The 23492-nt window shown below is 37.8% G+C and overlaps 1 protein-coding gene across 5 annotated transcripts in view; it reads right to left on the reverse strand.

Annotated features, from left to right (window-relative positions):
• Window positions 1–2146: 2146 nt before the first annotated feature.
• Window positions 2147–23492, reverse strand: part of bchs (WD repeat and FYVE domain containing 3 bchs) — a 79678-nt gene continuing 58332 nt past the window's right edge. For all 5 annotated transcript variants that reach the window (XM_067765106.1, XM_067765103.1, XM_067765104.1 and 2 more), the window contains 17 exons: window positions 21434–22665; window positions 20975–21363; window positions 20592–20850; window positions 19708–20448; window positions 19497–19646; window positions 17155–17373; window positions 16691–16970; window positions 16487–16617; window positions 16316–16419; window positions 15947–16247; window positions 15262–15873; window positions 15007–15184; window positions 14702–14932; window positions 14541–14645; window positions 12073–12207; window positions 11880–11994; window positions 2147–6410 (listed from right to left, as the gene is read on the reverse strand). In XM_067765106.1, coding sequence (XP_067621207.1) covers window positions 6245–6410; window positions 11880–11994; window positions 12073–12207; window positions 14541–14645; window positions 14702–14932; window positions 15007–15184; window positions 15262–15873; window positions 15947–16247; window positions 16316–16419; window positions 16487–16617; window positions 16691–16970; window positions 17155–17373; window positions 19497–19646; window positions 19708–20448; window positions 20592–20850; window positions 20975–21363; window positions 21434–22665 — 5348 coding nt within the window. In that variant the 3' untranslated portion in view covers window positions 2147–6244. The remainder of the gene's footprint in view (window positions 6411–11879; window positions 11995–12072; window positions 12208–14540; window positions 14646–14701; window positions 14933–15006; window positions 15185–15261; window positions 15874–15946; window positions 16248–16315; window positions 16420–16486; window positions 16618–16690; window positions 16971–17154; window positions 17374–19496; window positions 19647–19707; window positions 20449–20591; window positions 20851–20974; window positions 21364–21433; window positions 22666–23492) is intronic.

The following is a 23492-nucleotide window of genomic DNA, read 5'->3' on the forward strand; positions in this document are numbered from 1 at the left end:
TGCTAAAAAAGAATTTAAAGAATCTTACTTCATCCATGAGTTATAGGGCAATTTAAGTGCTGGGTCATTTCTGTACCGACCAACTCTTTTTTTCGCCTCTAATGGTTAATGATGCAACTTTATATAAAAATGTAGATAAATCTACAAGTAGATAGCTATATAATGCAGAAAAAGGTTTTCGAAAATCTTGCTTGGTTTGAGTAATATAGGGCAATTTAGGTGCTGGGTCCTTTGTGTACCGATAAATTCACATTTTTGGCTTGAAGGGTTAATGATTGAAGTTTATATTTATTTATTATTTAAAGTCGACGACAAACTATGGTCGACTGCATAATATAAAAGATATATAAATAAACAACTCAAAACATAAAATTTAAGATATATCGAGATTTCAACAATGTTATATTACAAACAAATATATATTAATGAACCTTACTCTTTAATTTCGGAATATAATAATAATAAGAAATATGAGCAGAAATAATGTCTTATACCGAGATCTTATACTGGCGGAATGCATCAGATTCCGCGCAGCATGATTTCGGAATGCAGTGGATTCCAATCTTCCTGTTGGAATGCAACAAGATTCCAATCAGCATGTCATGGGAATCTGGCAGTACTAAGAGTAGTGTAATGAGGATACGCCATCACACGGCATAAAAAAGTAACATGACCTGTGTTGTTGGAATGCACCGGATTCCAATCAGCTCGTTGCCTGACCCATAAGATTATACTGCCGGAATGCATACGATTCCGGTCAGTGACTCATGAAAAAACATATTTTTACGTTGTTGGAATGCACCAGATTCCAATCAACACAGTACTGTCTTGTTCCTTCCTAATGATACATGTTGATAAATGTTCCTCCATCCTTAAACGAGATAGTTCCTGTTTTTTATGGAAGAAATAAAATGCCGGCAAATTAAATTAGCTTGTATCTCTTAAATTTGATAGGCAAATATTGCATTACGTATAGTGGCAAAAGTACATTCAAGACTGATACAGCTATACAAGTCATTGTAGTGCGCGCACCAGATAAGAATAGGATTATTTTTAGCAAAGTTTCGTCGACAAAGGGGTAAATAGAAAGGAACGTAGTGTCTGGATATTCTAGGGGGAACCGCAAAAAACAAGCGGCTGAGAAGGTCCGCAGAATCAATTTCTCCAATAATGAGCTTATGGACGAACAATACCCCCAGTAATATTCTCCGATTTTCCAGAGTGGACAAGTTAATAAGAAGAAGTCTACTTCTGTATGGAGGAAGGTGGATACTTGAGTCCCAATTAAGGCCGCGCAATGCAAATATCAAAAATTGCTTTTGAAATGACTCAAGACACTTTATATGCTTTTGAGAAACAGGGGACCAAACGCATGAGCAATACTCGAGTATTGGACGAACCAGCGATGTGTAAAGAACCTTAGTGAGGTACGGATCATCGAACTATCAAATTGTGGATTAATCTACAAGAAGATAACTATATATTGCAAAAACAAAAACTTTGCCATTCGCTTTGGTTCAATAGGTATACACAAATTGAAAGAAGTTACCGATAAACCGATTAACCCGCGTTTATTTATAACGTAATGTGAACTGCCTAAAACAAAAAAGCAAACAATTTCCTTCCCTACAAATACAAACACAGCATAATTATATTTTCATCAAATTTTTTGTAATATATTTTGCAATTTTGCAAGCACAAAGAGTTTGCCTTTTTTTCTAAATTTTCTAATACATATATTCAAATTTGTTTTGTTGCCTTGTAATTTTTTGTAATACTTTTCATGTTTAAATTTTTTCCCACATTTACTTTCAACTTTTCAACTTTTGTTTTATTTATAACGCTACTCTTTTATATACTTTTTTTAACAGTTTTGTTTATGTTTTTATTTAAATTAAGTTTTTTTTTCTATTCTTAGGTATTTTAATTTATTATGATTTTGGAGAAAGTTGGATTTATTACGTTTTAATTTTTTTTTTGTTTTTAAGCTTTATTATTTTAATTTTTGGTGTATCTTATGCTACTTTTTTTTTGTTTTAGTTTATCTTTGTATGTATAAGTCTTCTCTGTAGTGTTAATTTATTTTTTTTTTATTTTTTTATTTTTTTATTTTATTTGATTTTATTGTGCTTTCATCAATAACTAATTATTTTTTTTTTTATTCTCAAACTTTTTATTGTTTTTTTTTAATTAACTTGTTATTTTATGTACATTATATCAGTTCTATATATATAATTATCATTAGATTTCGATAAACCATACAAAAATTTGCATGTTTCAAAACTTTTTTACAAAAAAATTCTAGGTTTATAATTTAGAAAGGAGTACTTTTTGCATGGCATGCCGATTTGTAGTTTTACCCATGACGCAATAAAACCGGAAACCAAAAATACAAAATGGATTCACATTGGACAATACTCGCCCACTTAACTTAAAAGCGTTGCTTCTTGATTTTTTTCTATATCATAAAAATACACTACATTTATGCTTTTCTGAAGTATGAAATAAGGCATGCGATCTGTAGTCTCTTTTGTGGGAGGATATTATTTCCTTTTTGCATATGAAATAAAGAAAATAAATGAAAAATTTACGAGTCAACTGAACTAAATGATCCAGAGTATCACTTGTACACAACTAAAGAATAAGGAAACAGACTGTTGAGTATCTAGGAGGCTTGTAATACGAAAACTCGGGATTGACGGTATACGGCCCCAAGATCCAACATTTATTTATGTAAACTAAGCGTTAAAAGGTAGGCTCGTTGAGCCGAAAGAGGTGAATGACCTAGATATATATATAGCAGCAAATATGGATTTAGCTGATGGCAAAAAAGAAGTCTGCGGCTTATCACATTTTTTTTTTTTTTTTTGTTAAAAACAGTTCTGGCTAACTCTGAAAGCGTTTTAACAAACATGAAGTGCTCTCCGCCATATGATCAATCAAACCCGAAAGACGTTGTTGGCTTTTTTTTTAGCTATCAACCTGCCTCTCCTCTATCTCTCTTTTACAACCGCTTCTGCGTTTACAAAATTATCGTGTCATACGATCGGTGATAGGGATCCATCCCAATAGCTCTGAAATGATTCATCGCATTAGGGAAATATGTAAAATGGTGACTACCAGTACTCATTAGATCCATATTTATTAACAGTTTTACGAATCTTTTGACAGTTTCCTCTTTTATCGTTTGAGTGAAAATACTTTCGTTACGTGATCGTATAACACGATACGGGCCCAGCTTTTTCTCTTACTCTTCCTGGAACCGTATACGCTTTACGATCAGTGACCGAAAACCATTTTGACTCAAACGAAAACTATGCAATTGTCAAACTATTTCTAAAAGTTATAATTAGATATGGATCTCACGAGACCTTTTTGTCGCTAGTTTATATATGTCATTAATCCGATTTACCATTCCAGAGCTATTGTGATTTAGAAAATGTGTTTCGATCACGGATAGTAACACATATTGCGGACCTTGTCTTGCTCTTTTCTTAGTCTAACGCTCACTATTACTCCTAATCATATCAATCCATATATCATTATTACTCATTCTCTTAACCTTTTTTCTTACTTTTTCGCAAAACATTGTCCTTATTCCTACTTTTACTTTCATTCTCCCTTTTGTTCTCTTTACTTTTCCAACTTCTCTACAACTTGCTTTAATTTCCTTCTTTTATTTTCACTTTTATTTCTATTTCCATTTTCCAATGTGGAAATATAACGAGCCTGACTTTTCTTCGCGCATTGCATCAGTAAAGTAGTAAAAAAGGAGCATAATAATACTAAAAGTTTTTCTTTTCTACTGCTTTAAAATTCATGACCATGTTATGAGCGTCGTCAAATTTTTGTTGTTTTACTACTGACTTCACCTGTCCGGCTTTATTGCATCATGGTTTTACCACTTTATTCATAAAAAAAGATCAATAAAGCGCTTTAAAATGATATTTCCATACAAATTTCCAATAATAAGAGCTAAATAATCATTTTTTATTTTTTTATGAATAAGGAGTTTCATAGATTTAAATTTGTATTTGTTTTTAGTACATATTCCATTTCATTGTGCTCTCATCAATTACTAATACATATTGTAACGAATTTACTGAATTCCGCTTATTTGCTACCTTCTACTAACGTTCGAATCACTAAACCGTTGAATAAATAACTCCACTATTCAATAATGCAAAATGGCCTTTATTAAAGTACTTTCAAATATAATACTTCTATTGCTCGACAGATGCAATGCTTAAATCAAACTGATTGTCGTGCCTTTACTGTTGCTGCCTTTTATACTCTGTGATTTCTCGTTCGCATACTTCTAGGCGCTTCCATTTCTAGAATTTACTAGTTAGTTATCAGCTATAAAATTACTACGTTTATAGCTTCTCATATGCGCGATGTGACTGATACTTGCACATTTATAATTGCCTACTTTTGGAAGCATCTCAGATAAGATATATGCATGTGTTTGTGCGTCTCTTCTCCGCTGCGTGTACGTACATATATGTAGATATAATGCTTGATTTATTAATGTGCATACAAGTCACTGCTTAGCATCGGCTTAAAGATGATAGTATCCCTTAGTGTTGCTAATATTCGTCACAATATGTATGTATAAGAGAACTTAAATGTTTTGAAATTTCCATTCAATTTTTGTTTTTGTCTTTTTTTGCTAAAACTTTACATTATTTTCTTTATTCAAATATGTATTTTCTATTTTTTACGCAGTCATTAATACATATGTATGTATGTATATATGTGTATGCATAAATATATAATAACAATAACATGCGCATGCAAATTCAAATTCCCTTAACAGGCTGCTAATAGTTTTTGGTGTCACCTGCAGTAGACAATTTTTTTTTTTTTTTTCGGTATACATTTTAGCAAATATTTAGATAAGCCATATAACCACAAATAAAAAGATAGACAAACGCTATGACATATGCCAATACATTTAATTTACAAATACAATGCAATGAATTACAATATTTGTTTAGAGCTACAATTTTTTTATTTTGCCTTTTAACCTTTTCAAATTTTTATCTTAATTTTTATTATTTTAACTGCAACTAAATATGCAATTGATATATTGTGTGATGTTGTCTTAGAAATTCAGCTACAAGTGTTAGCATTGAATATTTGCTTATTATTATTATAAGCTTTGTTATTGTTAGACACATTTGGTATACAATTTGCATTTGAGCTTCAATAAAACTCAATTTTTATTTTAGTTATTTATAATTATACCTATTTTTTTAATTGTATGGTATTTTAATAATAATTTATATGTGACCCGGTCTATGAAAAGGTGGCTTATGACTCAAAAAAGAAATTGCGAGAAACAGCTTTTAAAGATAAACAATGCATTTCTTCAGTTTCTTAGCAGTTTTTTTTGCATTATGAACAGTCATGCCCAAAAGGCAAAGCACAAACCAGTTTCTGACCTGGCTCCATTGCCATCGAAAAAAATGCTATCAAAAAAATCTGAGGATGCTTCACCAGCCACCAAAGTGGAAAGGCTTCATCGTCTTTCATTTGTGCTCTTCTTTCTGCACATTTTTAGTACACTTCTAAGCAAGTAAGAACTTTCTAGTTTTCACCACGTGAAAGAGCGTCTCAAAAACTATCGAAACCAGAAAAAAAGTGGAAACATTTTTTTGAGTCACAAGCCACCTTTTCATAGACCGGGTCACATATATATATTACTGTATAGTTTTTATAATAAATAAATAGAAAGTATAAAAAGTTTTGTTTTACTTTATAGCAAAAAGTTTTATGGTGAGCTTCTGTGTGTAAAAATGATATTTTTGTGATATTTACTTGTTTTCACGTTTTGAGTGTTTTGAATTGGCATTTGGTTAGTTTGAAAAGTTTAAAATTTAAATAGAGTTAATAATGATAGCATTTATAAAACAGCCTTCTTCTTTGATGGTAATAATAACAATTTATAAAAGATATAGAAATATCGAAGAAAAATAGCATAAAATACAAATACAAATACAAGTTTATACAAACAAAATGTACATTTATAAAAAATATATATTAAAATATAAAGCATACATATATACAAATTAAAACAAAAACATAATTTAACAAATAAAATTGAAGTATAATAAATATTAAAAAGAGCATTTTTCTATATTATAATTTTGGTTTTTTGTGTAATTTTTTCTTTTGCTAAAACTTTAAATAGATATTTGTCGCTGTCTCCATTTACTTTCTTCATACAGATTGCACTTATTTAATTATCTACTGAGTTGGCGCGTAATTGACTAAAACAGGCCTGACATACACGCACTGGCTTGAGTATGCGTAAACGTGAGATTTCCGATTCGAAACGACTGCACTTGTTGCAAAATACTTGTCCACAGTTGCGACAGTGATGTTTGCGTTCGTAGAGATTGAATCTAAGGTAAACGCAAAGTTTCAAGGTTGATTAAAATTGTTTAAAGCTGAAGCATTAAGTACATATCAGTGAACTGTAATTATTCATCTTTTAAAGATATTAGTGGACTAACCAAAAAATGACTATTAGTGCGTATGCAATCAAAGAATATCAAGCACTTATATCCACTAACACACATTTAGTCATGCTTCGTAAAATGAATAACCGCTCATAAGCCACGAAGCAGCCCAGTACTCAATTGTCTTATTAAGTAAGACTAACAGTGCAATAAAATGAATAAAGTCATATCAGTCTTCTGACGCTAGCAACATAACGATGTACACGAAACTAAACTGAATACAGCGCTAAAGTAAAACCGATAATAAACGAAGTATACAGTGTATTACACACGAAATCAACGTGCTACTGAGTTAAAGCGACTATGAAATCAGTTTATACTCAACAATGTCATATATGTAAGCGACATATGTGTTGCGGGACACTCATATGTAATTTCTAATTTATGTGGTTGTTGTTGTTGTAGCAATGCTCGCCCCACCTAATAGCCGCGACCGATCACAAATTGTCATCAATATCCTCTAACGGGAGTCCAAGGAAACTTGCCGTTTCAACAGGGGTGGACCATAAGGAAAGGGGTGTTAGAGGCGTTGGTTCCACATTACAATTAAAGAGATGGTTGGTGTCATGTGGGGACACATTGCAAGCAGGGCATACATTTTGTATGTCGGGGTTGATTCTGGATAGGTGAGAGTTTAACCTGTTACAGTATCCAGAACGAAGTTGAGCAAGAGTGACACGCGTTTCCCTGGGGAGTATGCGTTCCTCTTCTGCGAGTTCTGGATATTTTTCTTCAAGTACTGGATTCACTGGAGTTCACCAAGGACCTGCTTGTGTTTTTCCGCTTCATACGGCTGGGTTCTCAGTTGCCGTATTTCCTCAAAATGCTTACGGAGATGACTCCTTAGGCCCCTAGGCGGTGCTGGTTCGTCAATCAGATGTCTGTTGGGATGCCCAGGTTTCTGGGTATTCAACAGAAACTGTTTGGTCAGCATCTCATTTCTCTCCCTGATGGGGAGTATTCTCGCCTCATTATGCAGATGGTGCTCTGGGGACATAAGAAGACAGCCCGTGGCGATTCTGAGAGCAGTATTTTGGCAGGCCTGTAGTTTCTTCCAGTGGGTGGTTTTTAGGCTTGGCGACCATATGGGTGACGCGTAGCACGTAATCGGCTGGCTAATTGCTTTGTATGTGGTCAAGAGCGTTTCTTTATCTTTTCCCCAGGTACCAAAGATTTTGGGGTGTAGGACAGTCGGTAGCGTAGTGCCATCGACGTGGATGTTCAATATGGTCGACATTTGGGGCGTCCATGTTGTAATAAGGTTTCGCGAGGCGAAAAAACTGGAGAGATCAGGGAGATAGCCGTTTATTTTATTGCATAGCTCATCGATCTTTGGGCCTGGGCCTGTGGCCATTATTGTGCAGTCATCGGCGTAGGAAACGATTGTGACTCCTTCCGGTGGTGAAGGTAGCTTAGATATGTAGAAATTAAACAAAAGCGGGGATAGGACACCACCCTGTGGCACCCCTTGTTTAATTCTCCTTTGTTTTGATGTTTCGTTTCTGAATTGCACCGATGCCTGCCGATCACCCAGATAATTTGCGGTCCACCTTTTAAGACATGGGGGAAGGGTAGACCCTTCCAGGTCTTGCAGTAACGAGCCATGGTTGACCGTATCAAAAGCTTTTGATAGGTCTAACGCTACGAGTACTGTTCTATGGTGGGGATATTGATTCAAACCGCAATTTATCTGGGTGCTAATGACATTTAGCGCGGAGGTAGTGCTATGGAGTTTTCTGAAGCCATGCTGATGAGGGGCTAGCTGCAAATGTGCTTGGAAATAAGGGAGCAAAATGGCTTCAAGCGTCTTTGCCACTGGCGATAGGAGAGATATCGGACGATATGACTCACCTACGTTAGCTGGTTTCCCAGGCTTTAGTAGCGGGACCACCTTGGCCATTTTCCATTTCTCGGGTATGACAAAGGTGGAAAGAGACAGGTTGAAGACATGCGCTAAATATTTGAAACCCTCTTTCCCTAGGTTTTTAAGCATCGGCATGGCTACGCCGTCTGGGCCCACTGCTTTGGATGGTTTAGCGCGACCAATGGCGTCCTCAACCTCTCTAGCGGTGATGGTAATTGGTGACGCACTGAGTTTGTGTTTATGTGCGTGTCTATTGGCTCTCCGTCTATTTTTGTCGACCGTAGGATGCATTATATATTGTCGGCAGAAAGCGCTCGCGCATTTTTTCGCATCCGACAGCACCTTATCGCCAAAGGCGATGGAAACTTTGTCTTTGTGCTTAGTCGGATTCGATAGGGACTTTACGGTGGACCAAAGTTTACCTACACCGGTAGAGAGGTTACAACCTCTTAGGTGCTCTTCCCATTTCGCCCGCTTGTGTTCGTCCACAAGCAATCTGATGCGTTGGTTTATATCCCTTATTTGGGGGTCGCCTGGATCAAGCTGTCTTATAAGGTCGCGTTCCCTCGCTAAGCTCGCGGCCTCCGCCGGGAAGTGGGGCTGGATTTCGGGAATTCTCCCGGCGGGAATGAAATGTGCCGAGGCGGATTCAATGACCTTACGGAAGGCACGCTCCCCTTGGCGGGCATCAGTCGGGATAGGGAGGGCAGCAAAGCTGCTGTCTGTTGCAGATTTATATTCTTCCCACTTTCCTTTTTTGAAGTTTATGAAAGTGCGTTTTTCGGTGACGATGAAGTCGGCGGTACGCTCGAACGAAATAAGTATGGGCAGGTGGTCGGATGCCAATGTTACCATCGGCTGCCAGTTGACGCAGTTTACGAGTTCTGCGCTCACGATTGAGATATCTGGCGCGCTATGGCAACTTCCTACCATACGTGTGGTGGCGTCTCCATTTATTGTGCAGAACGTCGTTTCGTCTATTTGATCCGCCAACATCTCACCCCTACTGTCCGCCCGCAAGTTTGAATGCCATAGGTCGTGATGGGCATTGAAATCGCCTAAGATAATGCGATTGTTGCCAGTGAGTAAGGCCTCGATATTAGGGCGGTATCCACTGGGGCAACAGGTGACAGGAGAGATGTAGATGTTGATGATTTCTAGATTTGCATCGCCTGACCGGACAGATAGGCCTTGACGTTCTAAGACATTGTCACTGCGGTCGATGTCAGGATCAAATATATGATATTGCACAGAGTGGTGTATAATAAACGCGAGGCCGCCTCCATTTCCAGTTCTAAGACATTGTCACTGCGGTCGATGTCAGGATCAAATATATGATATTGCACAGAGTGGTGTATAATAAACGCGAGGCCGCCTCCATTTCCACTCTCGCGGTCTTTCCTGTGGACATTATAACCAGAGCAGGTCTGCAATGCAGATCTTGCTGTGAGTTTAGTCTCTTGAATCGCAGCAATGCGGATGTTGTGCCGCTTCATGAAATCGACTATCTCCGTAATCTTCCCAGTTAGTCCATTACAGTTGAACTGCAGAATTCTGAAGTGCATGAGGGGTGACGCCGCCACTCTAGGGGTAAGTGAGGGGTGGCTACGCCTAGGTTGTGGAAGGCCAGGACGCAATTGCTGTTGTGGCCTTGGGACTGGGCGCCCTTGGGCAAGCATTGGGGTACCCGGATGATTTGGGTTTGCGACCTGGCAACATGGCGCGATGAAACCCGTCGAGGGGTTGCCGTCGCGGAGACCAGAACATCTAGGAAAGTGGCACCACCCAAGGCAGGAGCTGCATTGAGCGGATGTCGCAAACCTATATATTCTGTGCTGGCAGACGGTGCAAACGGAGGCAGGGACTAAGAGTATGTTTCCCTGACCTGCACGATTGCTGCCAGAAAAGAGGGGGGGAGAAGAAGACGGGGGCAGGGGCTGATGCTCAGCATTGTTACCAGCTCTACTACGAAGGTAGTAGTTATGGGTGGTATCAGCTGTTTCAGCTGTTGGCGCCGTGGGGCGCGAGCAGCAGCGGGTACTTGTTGTGGCTTGCTGAGCAGCGAAGCTGCTGGAAGGTAGTGGGGATACGCTTAGGCGTAGACTACGGGACGCCCTTGGGCGTGAGCAGCAAGGAGCCACAAAAGATTTATAAAAGTTATGTGGACGTCGGGTTTTGGGATCAAGCCCAGAACAACCTGTCCGATGCAACCATCCCTTGCACGAGACACACTGAACAGAGTATGACCGTCCTAAAAAGATTCTTTTCTGGCAAATGCAGCAAAACCATTTCTCAGGACCGGGGTCAGGAGACGGACCCGGATTGGGTTCGATACCTTCCCGGAGTAAGAGAATATGTCAGTCCTGCTGCAAGGAGCTGCTGGGAGGATGACAATTTGTGGGAGGGACGAAACAAATTAAATGGGGTCACACTGAAATGACAGTCCTTGGTCGGGAAAAATCCCGAGTCGCTCCGGTAAATTATGTGGTAATCACTCCTAGTATTTTTCTGTACTTGACTAAGTACACATTTAGACACAATTTCTTGGCTCATGACTAAGTGCACTAATTTTATTAGTACTCAAAGCAGATCTCTGGTACATATATATACTATATGTTTTTAATTAAAATGTAGCAGCATATTTTCAGGCGCGTTTACCAGAACTTTGAACTAATACAAAAGCGTTGCTAATAACGCACTGCTAAAAATCCAATATTACTAATCAAAGTTATGTTGAACTCGCCTGAAAAATGCCACACAACTGTATAAAAAAGGAATGGCAACAAAAAAGGCATTACAACGCAAGCAGCGGGCATTCTATGGCTGAGTGGATAGCGGCATTTGCCTTTACACCAGTATAAAGTATAAATGTTGGAGATTTCGACTTCAAAACTCAGATCCCGAAAAGCTAGCTATTGAAGAAGTGAAATTCAAAAATATGCGCCAGTAACCATCGCCTTGTATAAATTTTGTAATTTTTTTCTAATATCAACAACAACAAAATTGTATAAGGCAATATGAACCTGTCTTGATAAATATTTTTAACTCTTTTACAATTTGAAAATCTCAGCTGCCAGTTCGAAAGCGCCCTTTCTGGGAGTATTTTTCAAGCACACCCTATTTTATTTCTTTCAAAAACGCATTTTCTCATAATTCAAGAACGCCTTTTCCCATGTTGATATACCCCCCAGGCAATGTTAAAATGTCTTTAATTTAAGCTCAGATAGGAACTTGTGAAATAGAGCGTTCTTCAACCGAATTGTTTTTAAAACAGATTTTGAAAGAGGGAGTTATTCAAACATTTTCCGTGTAAAGGGCGTTTTCGAAACTGCAGCCGAGATAGGGTGATATTCCACTCAGCAGTCGAAATATAAAAAAAATTTGAAGTTCTTAAGACTTTTTAATTGAACTTTTAGTTTAACAAATTTTTGCCATAAAAAGTAAAAATTGTTTAAACATAAAAAAAGTTTTTCTCTACAAATACTCACTTGACATGACATTTCACACACTGATCGGTGACTTCATCTTTTAACCAATGATCTGCCACACCTCGCCCCGGCTGCTCAGTTACGCTCCATGAGAATATGCGTCCGCGTGCGTCACCTGTCACGAATTTAATTTTTGTTTTATTAATTACAAAATTCTTAACTCTCATAAACATTTTTCTTTTCCTTTACTTACCCACATACAATATCTTATGATCTTTTGAAACCGTTAGTGCAGTTATACTAGCCGGTTCAGCATTATCTTTGCGATCATATGCTGTATGCATTGTGAGTTTAGAACGGAACATTAATTGACGATGCCATTTAAAACCTAAAAATAATATATCAAATGTGCTAAATAAACAAAATTCAGTAAGATTTATAGGGAGTACTAAGAGATATTGCCTTTGTATATTTCGTAAATATAAAATGGTATGAAAACTAAATGGTTTAAACAAAGTAAAATGATATAAATCAAACGAATTGGTTTGATATGAATTATAATGATGTCGTTTATTTTTTAGGCGGTTATATTAATTACTGTGACGTGATCACGCGAATTCTATTGATGAGGCATTTATGTGATACATATGATATCAAATGATGTGGACATTTTTATCATTAATTTTTTACATCAAGTGGAATACTTTAACTCGCGTAAGATAAGCTGGTACGATATGATTTACTGTGACGTTAACCTCATGGCGTATACGACATATTGCAGTTGTGTATCAATTGATCAATCGATTTTCGAAGATGCTAGCAAGTATATTGTGATCTAATTAGTACTCGTGTGTTTTGATCTCGATTATTATCAACTGCGTTACAAGGTATAATATCTTTTTTGAATCAAGTATGTGATGTTGCTTGTGCATGATATCAAGTGACGAAATTGAAGTAGTTTATATAACATTTTTTATGTAAAATAAGAAATGTAATGTCATTTGAGGTGATATGACATCGTGTGATTGAATTATCAAATATATTGTGATATCCATAATGACACGATTTACTTGGAAGTATATGACATGAGTCTATGTGATGTGATGTCGCCCTTAAACAAATTGATATCCAAGTTATGATACAATCCAACGTAAAGTCAAATGATATGAATGATTTAATCACCCTTATCGCGAGTTTTTTTTTTTTGCCCGAAAATATTCACAGTTTTTGTTCACCCTATCGCAGAGGGTGGCGAAAGAATTTTTCGTGTTCGAAAAAGATTTCACCTTATCGGCAACTCTTTGTTCGGGTGAAATGAACAGCGGGGAAGCACAAATTTGTTCACTTACATTTTCCAGGCGAACGAAGATAAATGTAAATAATTTTTTGGTTTGAAATTTGGTACTCTTATAATTATATGTACTTTTATTATTATAAATATATCAATAAATAATGCACAATCGGAAGCTGAGGGGAAAAAAGTAAAATTCCTGTATTTTTAAGTATATAAATTCTATTTTTTATGACAACGTATCAGTCGGCCAAGTTATCCATTGTGGACAAAGCAACGGTTCCAAAATTTTGAGCACCTCGCTGAAAAAAGATTGGCTAAGACCCACTCCTTGGTCCTTTCCAACGCCTTTCCCTATGCGTAAAAACGAAGACATGTACTCAACTTTACAATTGGTGGAACTCCAAATTTGTGCTTCAATGGGGGCAAGGAGTTGGTAAGATATCTAGCAAATATTAGAATGCCGGCTTGTTTACCATGTAATATTGGCGAAAAAACTATAACTTGTTATTTAAAAGTGCTGAAATCAGTGAATCATTTAGCTTCAAAGGGTTAGAACTGTCCCTTAATTGCCTCCGAATCGCTTTCACATTTATATTCTCCTCGCGCTCAATCAATACCAACCTAAGTGCAATACTAAACATTATTTTATACATTGTTTATTTCTATTTTTGTTGTATTTTAAGGAAATATACGCTTGTTTACAAAATTTACACAATTGCAAGTAAATTAGTTGTTCACTGCTAGTTCACAATAGAGCATCAGCTGTTTCGAAGTGAACTTTTGTTCGCCCGAAATTGCCGATAGGCGGAAAAAGTTCACCCGAACAAAAAAGTGAAGGCGAACACTTTTCCGCGTGAACTTCGCGATAAGGGTGATTATGTTATTATGTGATACAGATCATTTGATTTTATATGCCGAGGGATGTTTTCTTGACAAGGTGATGCGAAATCGACAAATAGGATATCAATTGATCTAATATATCATATTTCACATCAGCTCGTTATCAACTTTTCTGCTCAAAAATTATTTGTCTTCAGTGTATTTTGTTGTTTTTAAACTATGTTAAAAATATAATCACATACGTAAGCAAGTAAGCCGATACTCAGGCTCACGTGAATACTCGTAAATGTAATTCTTTAAGATGCTAGCTAGCATGATATGATTTAATTAAGATTCATGTGATATGAGCTTCACCTAATATCAATTTCAAGATATGGTATGATCAAGTGATCAAAAATCAAGCGATGTGAGTTGATGTATTGATATGTCACGTGACACGATTTGATATCATATCATGTGACTTGATCCTGATCGCAGTACTATATTTCAATACTGTAATCATATTGATATTTTATAACTTATAAAAAAAATAATAATTATCAAACTTCACCAAGCATGTAGTCTTCAAAATTCGCCTTTTTTCGTACCTTTCCGCAGCGATTGTGCACTTTTATGCTTATCATTGTCAACCATTACAAAGCCATCAGTAAGACTGGTGTCCGATTTGCTGGGACGCAAAGTGCGATCTTCATCTGCGATATTTTTTTTATTATTCCACATTAATGAGCATTTAAATATAATTGCCTACCCTCCACATATTTGCAAGCTACAGTATCAATATCCACCGTTGCCGCCTTCATTTCATGCAAGGATTTGGCGCCAGTCAATGAACTTTTGCGTCGCTGACCGTCCTTGCCTTCTTCCCCGTCCCTATCCACAGGCTCTTGGTCTTCCGCCGCAGCCTTATGCGAATTTGTTGAGTGTTGTGAGTGTTCAGAAGTTTCTGATATGCTACTTTCCGAACCAGATTTCGCAATAGCTTATTAAATAAATACAAAGAAATATAAATGCCAAACTCAATACTATTACTTTTTTCTATATTCATGTATCTACCATTTTCTTCCTGCAATGACAAACTCTCCATATGCTTGAGCATTTTCAGTTTACCATCATCTTTGAAGTCGCATGAGTTTTCACGTTCTGTGCTTTGTGGACGATCTTGTGAACCCACTTCTGTGGCGCGTTTCAGCTTGCGGTCAATAGGCACTTGTGTGTACTCCAAAGACCACATCTGCAAAGAGAGAGACAGAGAAATTGTAACGACATAAAAACTCAATTTTTATCGCTACAAATATCTTCTTAACATACCCGCACCACACCATCTGTAGAGCCAGTAATCACCACATTCTCCTGATTCCACTCACGTATTTGTGAGAATGCAACACATAATATTTGCTGCATGCGATCAGCGCTACCAACACACGTATTCACCATTGCCAGCGGATCGCCGTTGATGGACCAAACATGCAACCAAGTCGCCGAGCAGGTGGCAATATCGCCTGTCAAATCATTAATTGCCACAGCCGCCACAACCCCCGCATGACCGCGCAATTGTCGCACGAACGTGAAGCGTGACATATCCCAAACGATGGCGGTGCCATCACGCGATCCCGATATGATGACATTATAAGCGGCGCTAGCCGCCAAGCATGTTACAGCATCTGTATGCCCATGCAGTGAATTGCGCACTGTGAGGCTCTTGCGATTCGCATCGAACTTCCATAGAGTCACTACCGAGCTAGTGCCGGCGGTGACAATCATTTTACCATTGGGGCAAGCACAGCAAAGTATTTCCCCTGAGTTTTGAGCAGCCGCTTCCGAAACAAATGAAGCGCGATCAGAGTCGTACAGCCCTATGCGCAGCGAATGATCAGCAAAGCCCCAGGCGATATATTTTGTATAGGAAGGTGGCATCATAACCTGGTTGAGAAGTGGAAAGTTTTACAAATAAATAACGAAAGAAAATGTGCATAACACGGTAAAATGACTTTACCTTATTCTGTTCGACGGCAAACACAGTTTTATCCGGTTGCAATATCTGACCAACAGGTCCTTTCAGTTCCTTAATTGGGTGTAGGCTCGGTTTAAGATTATTTAAATTATGGAAGAATAAACGTTCAGATTGTAAAACGCTGGTATTGCCCTGTATTAAAGCGCTCGGATCGATTAAAGTGGAATGGCGTGAATTTGACATTTTCTTAGCAGGATGCGCTTTCTTGAAAAGCTGTTTAGGTATCTGCCCAAAATTATTAATAAAGCCTATAGTGGCATTTTTCTTCAGCGGATCATCGATGCTATAAAGAAAGTATTATATTTGTTAGCTTCCTATAGAATATAAAAGGGAGAAAATGAAGTTTATTACTTGTAAATATCAACATTGCCTTCATAAAAGAGATGATGGAAAACGTTTACAGCATCGACCGCAGCGGGCCCTTGTTGCTTACAACCAAATATTAAATCGATCCACTGAAAGTAAAATTATACCATTACAAATACTTCTACAGAAAACTTTGCAGCTCGGTCTCTAACTCACCAAATGCAAATTTTGACTAACATAATCACACTCTAAGGCACTCCGATGCAGGCGTATGAACTCTCGTGGGTCTTGTTTAGCCCAAGGTGGTAATATGACATGATTCAACGTTTCCCCATTTTGTTTTGTGCCTATTTCGCAGAATATAGAGTTTCAATTAGTAAAGTTACGCCCATTTTGTTCCTCTACTCTCCACTCGCTTACCCAAATCAAAGTTATTGCCATTATTAAAGAATTCGGGCAGGTAAAAGAATTCTGGTATCAGCTCTTTCACGTCAGCCATATTTAATTTGGATGCCGATAGCCAGGCTTCTTTGATACTGTGAAACATGCGATCTGCCAAGTCGAAGTGTCCACCTTGCAAACGCAAAAAGTGTTGTGTGAATGGCTCCAAACGCACAAGGTATGAACAGACAATCATAGCGGAGCTGTAGTGTGTGCCATAGTGATAGGGTGGCGTCTCACCATGTGGATCGTCCCATTCCTAGTAGAGAGAGAGTAAACGTAAGATGGAGAGCAAATTGGGGAACGGGAAGTCATTACGAGAAAATTGTGAAATAGGGAAAGTGAAAATAGTAGTATGGGAAATGAAAGACAATAAAGAGAATTGTGTATAAAAATTTAAATAATATAAAACATTGTACTTGAAAGCATTTAGTTTACTATACCTTAAATCTCTTCTGGAATTGTTCTAAACGTTCGTCTGATTGTGCGCCCATTGGCTTGGAAAAATCTCGGAATGTTTTGGGATTTGACAAATCCAACTCTTCTGATTCATAGTCGGCGACTATCCAAGGGAAGACTGGATATTGCATGAGATCATTGTATGAGCGTCCGGCCAGCGTGTTTAAATGCATTAAGTATTGGAAGTTAGAGATCTCACCACGCTGTGTAAACGAAATTGCAATTAGAAGATATTAATTTTCGATATCGAAAAGAGGGCACGGTTATTGATTTTAGAATTTAAGATGACTACATAAATAAGTATTGTATTTGTATTTGTATTTTATTAAATTTTTCCTAAATTTTGACAAAATTATTTTATAGTGCTAGTCAGAACAGTGACAGAACAAAGGCGAAAATTCAAAAAATGTTTTAATAACTTGTTTATCTACAATATATAATTTGTAAAATAAGACTTAATGGTTACAATAAATTTTAAAGAGCTTAGCCTAGGGACACAGAACAGAAATAAGAATAAAGGGGACATTGCATGGGTAGGTAGTACAGTAATAATATTAGGTTCTATCCTTTGAGGAAATAGGAGGTGGCAAGAAAAACGGATAGAAGATCAGTAAAGAGAGTCAGTTGAAGAAGGAGAGGTGAGTCAATTAAAGAACAAGATTAATTCTTTTTTGAAATGCAGTGCATTACTTATTTGTCTTATTCTGGCTGGAAGGGAGTTCCAAAGACGGATCGAAGTAACGAAGAATTGGCGTTCAGAAATTAGCATACGGTGTTTAACATGTGCAAAAACCATTGTCCTCGTAGAATGAAGAAATTGAAGCCTTCGATATAGGTAATAAGGCTCCTTCGTGTAGATTATCTTATGCAGGGTAATAAGTGTTCTAAACTTTAAAAGATTGTCAAAAGAAATGTCTAGCAACTTTGCAGAATAACAGGAAACGTCTATTCAGCCCGTAAACGTATCTAGCAATGTTATTGTAGGCAACATTAAGCTTCTTTTTACTCACAGCGTCACATTTAGAAAAAATCTCACAGCCGTAGAGGAGCGTAGGTATTAAGTACGCTTTGGATAAAAGTAGTCGAATATGTAGCGGAGTGAAATACTGTGTCAACCACAGTGTACGGAGCATACCGTACACTTTTCCTACGGTTCTAAAGATATGGTCTCTCCAGGACAATGTTTTGTTAAAAACTATGCCAAGATTTCTTGCCGTGTCAACATATTCTATAACAGAATTTTCAAACATAATATTGTTTAAGCCATTTGTAGCTAGCGGCTTTCTACGGATAACAATGCACTTCGACTTTCTAGGATTTAGACATAATCCATTCATGGAAGCCCATACACCTATTTGACTAAGGTCTTGATTCAAGTAACTTATACATAAACTCATACAATCGACAGGACAGCACGTATACAATTGAACATCGTCAGCATAGATGTGGACGTCACAATACTTAAGAACACGAGGCAGGTCATTAATGTACAATACAAACAACAAAGGACCAAGGATTGACCCTTGGGGTACACCACGCGAAACGTCTAACAAGTTTGACTTTCTGTTATCTACACATACTGCCTGCGTTCTGCCGTCTAGATAAGATCTGATTAGGTTGGTTGCATGACTGGAAAAATTAAACATGTTTTCCAGCTTTTTACATAGTAGGGTATGGTCAACAGAGTCAAAGGCTTTAGAGTGGTCAAGAAGGGTTAGGAAAGCCGTAAAGTTATCATCTATGCGCTCCCGTATATCTTCTACCACAGAAATAAGTGCCGTAGTACAGCTCATTTTTGGTCTGAAATCAGCTTTAGTTTTTCAAAAATTCCGATATCAAAATGAAAGGATTAACGTTTTAACCGCTTGAAAAGCTCCTTTGTTTGTTTTTATTCCTCAATTTCGATACTTAAAGCCCACTTTTCTTGTTTTGACAAAAAATCCGACACACCTTTATTATTATCATATATTTCGATATCGAAAAATGCGGCATGACCCACGCTTGATTTAGACTTTTTAAAAGTAACTTGCTAAAGGCTAAAAGGTTATCATTTTAAAGTTGAACATAATGGCATATTTCTTGGGAGATAATTTTAGAAGTCTTCCTAAAAATTTAGTCCCGATTTGTTTGTAGATCAAACGGTTGAACCTAAGTAGTGTTCATCGGTTTAAATTATTCCACTTCTGATTTTTACACATTCTTGCAAAAGTTTTTGTCTCAAACCATAAAACTTAACTACTGCAGACAAAGCATGAATCTTCATATAAATATAGTACTTAATTTTGACTTCCGAACTTCTGTTACACGTAAACTGTTCCGCACTTACCACCCAACGTTGTGTGACCGACGTTTCGCCAATGAGACTGCTAAATATGCCAGACGTTTGCTCCACACTTGCTGTACGTTTCTGACCCGCCACCGATTGTTGAGCATTATCATTGATAGCTGTGGCTTGAGCCATAAAGCGTTGATAGACCTGAGGAAGTAAACAGAAATATTTAACAAATTCAAATCCTTCACCAGAGTTTTCAGCTCACCTTATTTCGCACTTTCCGTGGAAAGCTTAATAAATAATTACGTCCATCCTCCGAGAAGACTTCCAAAGCAATTGGCTGCAAGAGGTAACGACGCTTATGCACCTCTCTTATTTCCTCATAAGCAAATTTTGAACACTGACGTCCTTTCTGCGTACGCGTTGGCCCACCTGAATTTGGTATAATTGGTTCATAAGCGCCTGTTGGTAATGTATCAATATCGCGTATTTCACGATTTTTCAGCAACGTAAAACCATCGACGATATAACAATGCTCTTTTCCAAACAGCAATAGACCTTCAAATGTATCGAGGCCCTGTATACGCGCGCAACGAAACATGAACGAGATTTTCTCTTGTTCCTCTAACAAACGAAAGAATGTCTCATTTTCGGACATCATAGAGGTATCCTCTTCTTCTTCATCCTCATCTGGTACACTGGTATCTAAGGATTCTTGTGGATTTTGCAATCGTCCAGCTGTATCTGCAGGAGAATGTGATAAGGGTGGTGGCGTGCTAATGCTTCCACCTGTCGAGAGCTCACTTTTACTGGTTTGCGAATCTGAATATTGATGTTGCATGAGGTGTGGATGTTTAGCATTATTTGCTTCCAAAGAGTTTTGTTGTTGTATGGAGTGCTGGTGTTGAAGTGGCTCAGTTTCACAGAGAATGCGTGGCGGTTGCTGACAATGTGTGAAGTATATTTTGCTGTCAAAACTCGTGGCCACTTTGTACTTCATTTGACGCTGTTGTTGAAGAGAAAGTCAAAGAGAGGGTTAGTTAGCGTTTTAGAAATATATGGATGTTATGGATGATATGATTTTTTGTAAAGAGGTTTTTTCTTTCGCTCTCGAAGGAAACTCTTTGGCAAGCCTACAACTTAACTCACATTATCTGGTAACTCGATTTCCGGCCTATATGGATAATGCAAATAGAATAACTCGTTTCTCATGGTCTTCTTTCGCATACGATGTGGGCCTTCTGTTGTATCCAATATCCATTTATCCAATGAAGAGCTGCCTTCGGGACCCCACAAGCCACGTTCGCGCGTCAATTCAGTCTCCGATTGTATCCAATCTTGATAGACGTAGCGCTGTGTATGTTGTAACATTTGTATATATTGCTTGCAGCGTAATTCCCAAAGATCCCTGTAGGAAAACAATGAAAAATAAAACGCGAAACGCAATTTATATTTTACATATTTTGAAGGTAGAGCTCCATCCAATTTTCAACATACATCATGTTATAATGCAATATTGGGAAACGACTTACTTAATCAAGTGCACATGTATGCCCGTGCAATCAAAAGCACTATCCTTGCTCATTGTTGACCTTGTGCGCACAAGTTCCTCTTTTTTTACTTTGGTACGACTCGCCAAGCGCGTCAAGCCACCGGTGACCTTTTGAATTTTCGATTGTATTTGATTGTGAATCTCCCACGGTATGCGATATGATGCTTTACGCTCAGCGTCAACATAGTTAAACCATAGTTTGGACGCCAGCTCCATTACCTGTTCACGTGTGCTCTGTAAATCTGGCGCTTTAGAGTTAGGTGGAGGTGGAGTGAGTGACACTTTAAAGACTTCTTCAATAGCCGGCTTTTTACAAACATACAACTCTTCCCAGACGCGAAAAGCGGCGCCGACAATTAAATTGCGACCCTGTAATTGTCAAAGGGATGATATTAGAGATTTTAATGCTGAACTAGTGAGAAGGCTACATTTAACATACCTGCAACTGATTAAGATCCTCATCCTTCGGTTCAACTGTATCCGTTTGTGGATTTACATGCCAAGTGGTGTTTCTACTAGTCGCCGGCTCCAAAATTATTTTCATGTCAGAAGTCAACTGCAGCAGGCAATAAGTCAAGCAACCTATAAATTCCAACTCATGATTGCCAGCGCCAAAGATGAGCAAACGATGTGTGATAATATTATGTAAAGCCTCCAACACGCTCATTTGCTCGGTTATGGATTCAGTGGGACGCGATAGCAAATATAAAATTGTGCGATTCAATGAGTGATGCAGCTGTTCTATGGTCAGCGATGATGAGCGGCGCTTTGCCTGAGCAATCAATTTGATAATAAAATCGAATATATCATGCGGATTACGTGTTAAACAACCCTGCCACATCTTATCGACTACACGTGCTGTAAAATAGAATACATTTGGTGCTATATGTTGTAAGTGACTCTGTAGTAATGGCACGATAGAGAGTGCGGCCTGCTCTCCCACCAACACATCAGCGGCTAATAAATGCTCAATCAATGCTGTTATGATCTCTGTTTGATACTCAATTTGCAGTGACATCTCTGCGGACTCTGGAGAAGCATCCAATACTAAATCAATAACAGGCGTAGTCTTGCCATACATATTCAGACTCAGCGAATCAACAACAATCACGCGCAGAAAATCAATTATGCATTTGCGTACTGGATGCTGCGTTAAAGCAGGCGCATTCGGCACGCTATGTGAATGCAATAAGAAACCAGCGCTTGTTGGACCATTATCGGTGGGTGTTGAATTACCGCTATTTGGCTCAGAATCAATTAATGTATCTTTTGATGCATTTGGAAAGAGAACAGCTACTAATGAGGTGATTACATCGCCGGACATCATAACAGGCATGAAATCGGTAACATTCTGATATAAACTGAAGAGTAATTGTATTATTGTCTCGGGATGACTATTTAGCCATGCGGCACAATCATTGGAGTGCACAATAGCGCGTACCATGCCTAAGAGTACACAAACGCCTTCAGGGCATACGCTCATTTTTGGTAATGGCGCATTGGAGGAGGGTGGTGTACCCCACAGAAAGAAACGCACGCGATCCAAATCAAATTTTGTATGCTCTGTGGCGAGCAACTTAACTGGTTGGCCCATCATCAAAGCGGTGACTAGGAAATATAGCTCGGGTACATCAAGATGATGAGTGAGTAGCCATTCGAGCATTTGAAAGCCTGAAAAGAAAAAAAGGGATAAGTGTGAAAATTCATTGTAAGTACAAAAAAGCGAATAAGTAAAAACTCAGGGGAAATACATCAGTGGGGGACGCAACAAATTAAATGGGTTTACACCGAAATGGCAGCCCATGGTCGGGGAAAAAATACCGAGCCTCTCCGGAACATAGAACTGGCTGCCGCGGGAAGCGAGTAACATATACCTAACAGAAGATACCATTCAAGCGCTTTTCAATTCGAACATTTGCAGTCTGCTGTTACATCTAGCCTATTTCCCACCTTCTTCTTCCTCTCCCTCATATTCTCATCTCCTTTTACTTTGTCTCTCTAGTTCTCTCGCAAAAAAGGTATTGTCATTGACTTAGCACTGCGTTTTTCAAAATTTTCAGTACCAAAATTTATTCATTTTTTTTTCTTTACAAAAATTTCGATATGGAAAGTCATTTCCAAACTAACTTTGCTGTCATGCTGAAATTTTCGAAATTAAAGAAGATAATGAAGCTTGAGATTGTCTTGAGTATCGAATATGTTCGCCGTATTAACTGATCTATTTGCCTTTTTTTAGTTTTCGATATCGACAAAAAACTTTTTTTTCGATAATTCGATATCAAAGTAGGCTCTTGATTACATATTTTGCAAGTTCATATTATCTTAGGTATTAATTCTGAGCATCGAACTAACTTTTCAACAGGTATAATTCATTATTGGTGCTTTTTGGATATTTCGATATCGCATAAGGGGATTTTGCATATTGGGTTTGCATCTTAAGACTATCCTAATTATCGAATGTAAGTAGTCGATTTTCAAAGTCACTTTCGATGGTGATG

This window comes from Eurosta solidaginis, chromosome 2, assembly GCF_040869045.1.
Source record: "Eurosta solidaginis isolate ZX-2024a chromosome 2, ASM4086904v1, whole genome shotgun sequence".
Taxonomy (NCBI): domain Eukaryota; kingdom Metazoa; phylum Arthropoda; class Insecta; order Diptera; family Tephritidae; genus Eurosta; species Eurosta solidaginis.